Source organism: Melozone crissalis, unplaced genomic scaffold, assembly GCF_028551555.1.
Source record: "Melozone crissalis strain CALT ecotype California unplaced genomic scaffold, PUWL_Pcris_2 ptg000036l_1, whole genome shotgun sequence".
In the NCBI taxonomy this organism is placed as follows: Eukaryota; Metazoa; Chordata; class Aves; order Passeriformes; family Passerellidae; genus Melozone; species Melozone crissalis.
Window position 1 is genome coordinate 13,740,203 of NW_026535814.1, and position 6,253 is coordinate 13,746,455.

General features: G+C 54.9%; 1 protein-coding gene across 1 annotated transcript in view; it reads left to right on the forward strand.

The window, feature by feature from the left end:
* Positions 1-6,195, forward strand: part of FANCG (FA complementation group G) — an 11,315-nt gene extending 5,120 nt beyond the window's left edge. Inside the window, exons 7-15 of the mRNA XM_054283399.1 lie at positions 482-612; positions 969-1,115; positions 1,906-2,066; positions 2,295-2,361; positions 2,865-3,202; positions 3,361-3,416; positions 4,004-4,141; positions 5,039-5,171; positions 5,444-6,195. Of these exons, the coding sequence (XP_054139374.1) occupies positions 482-612; positions 969-1,115; positions 1,906-2,066; positions 2,295-2,361; positions 2,865-3,202; positions 3,361-3,416; positions 4,004-4,141; positions 5,039-5,171; positions 5,444-5,561 (1,289 nt within the window). The 3' untranslated portion in view covers positions 5,562-6,195. The remainder of the gene's footprint in view (positions 1-481; positions 613-968; positions 1,116-1,905; positions 2,067-2,294; positions 2,362-2,864; positions 3,203-3,360; positions 3,417-4,003; positions 4,142-5,038; positions 5,172-5,443) is intronic.
* Positions 6,196-6,253: the final 58 nt, after the last annotated feature.

Sequence of the window (6,253 nt, forward strand, 5' to 3'; positions counted from 1 at the left end):
GGTGCTGCCATGTGAGAGCAGCCTCAGAGGGAAACCTGAAGACTGAAGAAAAGGCAAATAAGGAGTTGTAATAAATATTAATTAATTGATATCCCAAAGCATCCTGCTGGGAAATGACCCAGATGTGCTGAAAAAATTCTGAAGTTCTGTGTGTGCCTTCCCTATCTGCACTGCTATCATTGTGGATGAATGTGGAGGTGAACCTGCCCAGCACATCCCCTGTCCTTGTTCTGGGCCAAAGGAGGCATCCTGGGCTTGGCAGTGCTGTTATTCCTGCTGAACATTTCCATTGATGGCTTGTTCTCTTGCAAAACCACTCAAGCCAAGATGGCAGCTTGGCACTATCGGGCTGTGCATCGCTGGGTTTGGAGGGGATCAGGCAAGTCCCTATGGCTCTGGGAAGGAAAGGGCACCACACTTGTTTGGGGCCAGGTGGGACACAAAAGTGAGCCACAGAGCCAATGTGTTGGGTCTGTCCTAGGGCTGCAGGAGCTGGAGGCTGGGAACTTCCCCACTGCCCTTTCCCTCCTTCAGGAAGCTGCAGGAGGATTCTGCTCCAAGAATATCCTGGCCCAGATCCACACCTGCCTTGGCTGCTGCGCTCAGCGAATGGTAATGACAGCAAAAGGGGAAAGGCAGCTGTGGGGAGGGTGGGCTCAGGCTCATGTCCACAATGCCTCTGTGTGGTCCAAGGCCTCTCAGGGAGGTAAGAAATTGCAGAAATTGCCCTTGTGGCTCCAGCCTCTTGGACAGGCTGCGAAATCCATGCCAAGATTATGGCTGATTGCAAAGTGTTGCTGCAGAGAGAAAAGCTCAAAAACCAACCTGAGGAGGGCTGCCTTTGTCTAAATTGCTGCCCTGCTTAGTGGGGATCTCTTGGGGAAGCAGAGCAAGGATCTGGATCCTACCAAACTGTAAAGACTTCTGCAGGATGTGCTTTCAACATGCATGTCTTCCCATCCACCTAGGGCAAGCCTCAGACAGCCCTTCAGCACCTGAAACGGGCCCTCCAGGTAGATTTCCAGTGCCTTCCTGCCCTGTCCCACGTGGCAGCAGTGTACCATGACCTGGGAGAGATCGATACAGAGCTGCAGGCCCTGACCCTGCTCTACGAGGTTTGTCTGGTTCCTGTCGTTCTGGGATGAGTTCTGTCCAGCAGAGCCTGCACGGAGCTTCCAAAGCAGGCTTCTTCCTTCTCCTGGACTCCTTCCAGGCTCTTTGACCCTGGAAGGAGTCCCCAAAATAGCATGGTGCTGCCTTCAGTAAATGGGTGGGAAGGAGTCCAGCGAGATCTGAAATTCCTGCTCAGCACCACGTTTGGATGTGGCAAGACTTTGAGTCCCAGTTCATGTTTGTGGTGGCTTGGGAGGTTATAGTCTCAGGTCAGAAAGTATCAATCTCTTAGTAAAGTATATAACAGCAAGGAGACTTTTAAGGGCAGATTTTGGCTGCAGTGAGGCAGAGTGCATTAGCTGTGTGAACCTGCCTGGGAGAGGTCACAGCAGTAGACCCTGAATTATCTCTTCAGCTGTTGGAAAACTGTCAGGTACATACAGAGAGGAGAGGGAGCTCTCTCCTTAGGTCTAACTAGGTCTGTGGCTGCAATGGGAGATGGTGTTCCAGGCAGCTTAAAGTACCTTGAACTAAAAATCTGAGATGGTCTGGGTGATCTTGCAAATCTCCCGGTGCCATGTGGAGATCAGAAGACTGCCTGCCCCGTGTGATCCTCATGGCTCTTGCTGGAAGCCACTGTGCACTTCACAAGCACACTGTAGTTGTGCTTGTGAAGTGCAGCACTTCTGCTTGCCTGAGTGCATCTCCAGATGTCAGAAGTGACAAAAGATTGCAGCCGCCTGAGACTTGACCAGTCTACTGTGGGTAATATTTTCTGTTCCTCTTTCACAGGCTCTGGGAAAAAGCCCTCCAGCAGCTGCTTCCTCTAGTCCCTATTTCCTAATGCGAACAGAGCTGCTTGTCCACACACCAGTACTCACTTCCCTCCTCCAGCGTTGCCACCCCTCAGAAGTGAAATACCTTCTGGCACAGCGGTGTCTCCAGGATGGGAGGTAACAGTGCCTCTGCTCTGCTTGCAGCATGCTGCTTGTTTGGGCTCTGCAGTTTTCCCTGTGCTCCTGGAAATGGTCCATTTTAGTGCTGCTGTTGTAGGCTTGCTCAAAGCACAGAGATTGTGAACAGGGCAGTGTGGTGCAGGGGGAGGGACTGTGGGCTGGCAATCCAGGTTTCACCTGGCTGATGGCACTTCTCCTTCCACCACATGTCCTGTTCTGTTGCAGGGTGGCTGATGCAGTGGAACATTACCTGGATTTTCTGTCTCTCCTTCAGGAGGGGCTGCAGCAGCAGGTGGGTGTCCTGGTACAGAGCTCCCTTGGTGACTTGGAGGATGAGGGTTGGAGGCATCCAAACCCAGTCCCAAGGGCTGGGCCCAGGCATCAGCCCTGGACTCCAGGCTTCAGCGTCTAGTTTGGGATGTGAAGGAAATGAGGTAGGGGCTGACGTAAAGGAAATTAAGTGGGAGCTAGCACCTGTGGCATGTCTGCCTTTGGATTCACACCAGAGAGCACTCCCCGTTGCTGTTTGGAGAGACAGCTTCCCCTTCCCTCTGGGGAGCAGCTGTCAGCCTGATTTGGGATGTCCTTCACTTCCAGAGTAGGAACTTGATGCCTTGACTCTGCTGAGCTGTGAGTGCTTTCCATCTTCTGCCTGCTGCACCAGGCTCCAGGGACTGTGGGAGAGGGCTTGAGCTTTGCTGGGCAGCAGCTCCACGTTCCCAGTATGAACAGAGTCATGCTGCTTGGCAGAGAACTCTGCAGTTCTGCAGCACTGATGTCACTTTTGCTCCCCAGGTGCCCCTGGATGGCAGCTCAGCTCTGCCCAGGATCCCGGAGGTGTTCCTGGAAGCAGCATCTGCCTTGGAGCAGGCTGGGAGGCACCAGGATGCCATAACTGTGTGTGAGGAGGTCATCAGCCGGACAACTGACCTCATTCCACGGGTGTTACGAGTGGAGGAGAGGCTGGAGCAGCCGGAGTCCTCATTGCCAGAGGCAGAACTGGCAGGTGGGCTCCTGTCCCAGAAGAAGGAGAGCCTGTGCTGCCTTGCCTGGAGAGCAGCTGGATACCTGCGCCAGGGCTGGGCATGGGCCAAGCTGGGCAAGAGCAAGGAGGCTGTGACACAGTTCAGCAGGTGATAAAGCCCTGCTGGGAGAAGGGGCCTCCCCAGCAGGCAGCCATGCATGGTGGGGCCAGGGCAGGATACAGCATGGCACTGAGGCTGCCCTGACAACCTGGCACTCCTGAGAGCCCAGGAGTGGCTCCAAAGCTTCTCTGGCCTCCCACCCACAGGTGCCTCAGTGACCTCCTGCATGTCCAGCTTCACGGGTCTGGCATCAGACACACAGGTAGGACACCACACAAGTGGGACCTGTGTGGGGCTTTGCCTGGGTTAGGATCTGTGTGCTTGGCAGCAGCAGGTGCAGGGCAAGGTGGTGGGCACAGCACCACTCTGGCAAGAGGCAGTTGTCCCAGGGTGCAAAGCTCTGGGCCACGCTGAAGCCTCTGAAGAGACTGGCTGGGTTTTTTTGGAGCAGAGTTTGGCCTTGGCTCTGCCTCCTCCGCTGCCTAGGCAGCAGTTATAAAGGGGCTGTGAACTGGAAAGCTTCTCCAATTCAGTTTTTGGGGAAAGATATATGCCAGTGGTGCAGAGGGACAGCCAAAGGCCAGGTTGCTGCTGAGGTCACTGTTCAGCACAGCCATGTAACATTCTGGGCTCTTGACATTCTTCACTCTCCCCCTCTGCTGCCTCCCGACCTCTTCCAGCCCGGCAGAGAGGCTGAGCTTTGCCTCTGTCTCCAGAGCTGGAGGATGAGCAGCCCAAGGAAATGCTTGGCCTGTCCTGACTGCTAACCTGGCTCAGCTGCTGGGAACAGGGGAGTTCTAGAACATCTGGAGGATGCTGTCTTCATGTGTGTGTGTCTTCCTGTGGCAGAGAATCTCCAGCCAGAAGTGGAGGTGCTCCAGAAGATCAGGTTGCTCTCTCTCCTCGGGCGAGGTACACAGTTCCTGGAGCTGGGGAGGAACAAAGAAGCCCTGTTGGATTTCCAGCACAGTTTGCAGATCTCACCAGGTAACAGGCTCATTTTGGTGAGGAACACAAGGGATTTCCACAAATTTGTCCTGGGCTGCTTTGCTGTATTCAGCAGGAAGTTCCTATGCTTTATACCACATTTATTCAGGTGTCAAGGACAACAGTAGGGCCACTAGCAATGTTACATACTGGAGATACTTCTCTGGGGCCTGATCAGCTCACTGGCATGGAGAAACATCCCAAAACTATTATCAGAGGAGTATATCAGAACCCTGACAACAACCTGTGCCCTCAGATAGCTTGGAAATTTCCTTCTCAACCCCAGCTTGGCAGCAGCAGGTACAGGGGCAAGGTGGTGGGCACAGCATCACTCTGGCAAGAGGCAGTTGTCCCAGGTACAGCCAGCTTTCTCCCAGTCAGCTCTGCCTTCCCAGAACAGAGGAGTGGAGCTGTGCTTCACCCGAGGAAGCAGCAAGTCCATGCCTGGCAGTACAGAGGCCTGCAAAGGGAACATTCCTGTCTTGAGCTCAGCCAAGGCACAGCTAGTGCTGCTGACAGGGCCGCTCTCTCCTGCTGAGTGCTCTGACATGCTGAAGAGGTGTGAGCTCCACCAGGATCTGTCAGACCTGCTGGTCCCAGTCTTGCCCCTGGCTGCTCCCTGTGGGGATGCGGACGTGCCTGCAAGGAGAACCCCAGTCTGTGTCCCAAGAGAGGTGTGGCAGGCTGTGCCCCAGGGCTGATGCCATCTGCCAGCCCTGGTGTTAACCAGAGCCTGTGACACAGCCAGGACAGCCTCCTCCCCATTACACCACCTCCCCTTACACTCACTGACCTCGCCTGGCTGCTGAGCTGCTTTTGTAATGCCCTGCAACCCACAGCAGTGCTGAGGACCTGCTCCTCCTCTGCTAAGGGCTGATCCTGCTTCCTGTCTTGCAGGTGACCCAGCTGCTGCCTCCTACCTGGTGCAGGCCTTGTGGGAGCTGAACCGGAAGCAGGAGGCGGCTGCTCAGTGGCAGAAGTTCTCCCAGAGCTGCCCTGCAGAGGATGGGCAGCAGCAAGGGCAGGGAAGGTGTGTAGAGGAGTGGGTGAGGTCTCAGCATTGCAAATTCTGTCAGGCCATGAGGGCAGTTTAGGTGTCTGAGGAGCTTCCCCTGGTGACTGCTCCGAGGGGCCACAGGCTGTGGCTCTGCTGGGACTCCCTGGGGCACAGAAGAGCTGACATGGAGCAAATGGGGAGGACAGAACTGCAGGTGGAGCAAGGGGACCTGCAGAACAAATGTCTTAGGGCATGGCAAAGGAATGCTGCAGTCCTCACTGCTGCCACGTTCTACTCTCTTTCAGGCCCCTCCCTTTGTACCTGGTTTCATGTCAGGAGCAGGCAGTGTTCCCTCACAGTGAAACTCTTGCCAGGAGCATACAGGATTACCTCGCGACAGCAGCCCAGGACACCCTAAGCTGATCTGGTCATGCCCCCATAGCCATCTGCTGAGGTCTCCCTGCACTTGGCTGGCACAAGGCCTTTAAGAACTCCTTCAAGACTCAGAATTACTCTGTGATGAAGCTAGATTCCCAAAGGACTGAAACAGAATACATCTCCTTTTCTAATGAACAACTCAGCTCTGTTTAGCTTTGGGTTTTTCCATGCTCTTTTTCCAGAGAAATGTTGCAGTCATGGCCTTGACACTGCCTCCAGCTACTGTGAGCCCATGGGCTGTGTGCCTGGATGTGTGAGAGATCAAGGGCAGAGATACCTTCATCCTCTGTGCCCTGTGCATGGTGGGGCTGGCTCTGCACTCGGGCTCCAGGGAGCTGGTGGTCTGTCCTGTCTGTGCTGTCTGTGCCTGCTTTTTGCTTGGTTACTGTGGCTTGAGCCCAGAGAACTGGTTCTCTCTGAGGTGTGCAGCTCAGAGGTCTGAAATTCACAGTGCTGCTCTAGTCCAGACCCACACCTGCATGTCCCCTGTGGTCCCGAGGGTCTGTGCCAATGCCACAGCTCCAGGCCCCTCTCCCTCAGGGGTGAAGGAGCACATGTCCCTGCCCCGTGTCTGGTGGAAGTTTTTTTGGATGAGGAAGGTGCCCTGACCCTGCTGCCCAAGCCTTTGGAAAGCCACAAGAGGGAAGGGGTGCTTGGGATCTGCAAGGCCAAGGAGT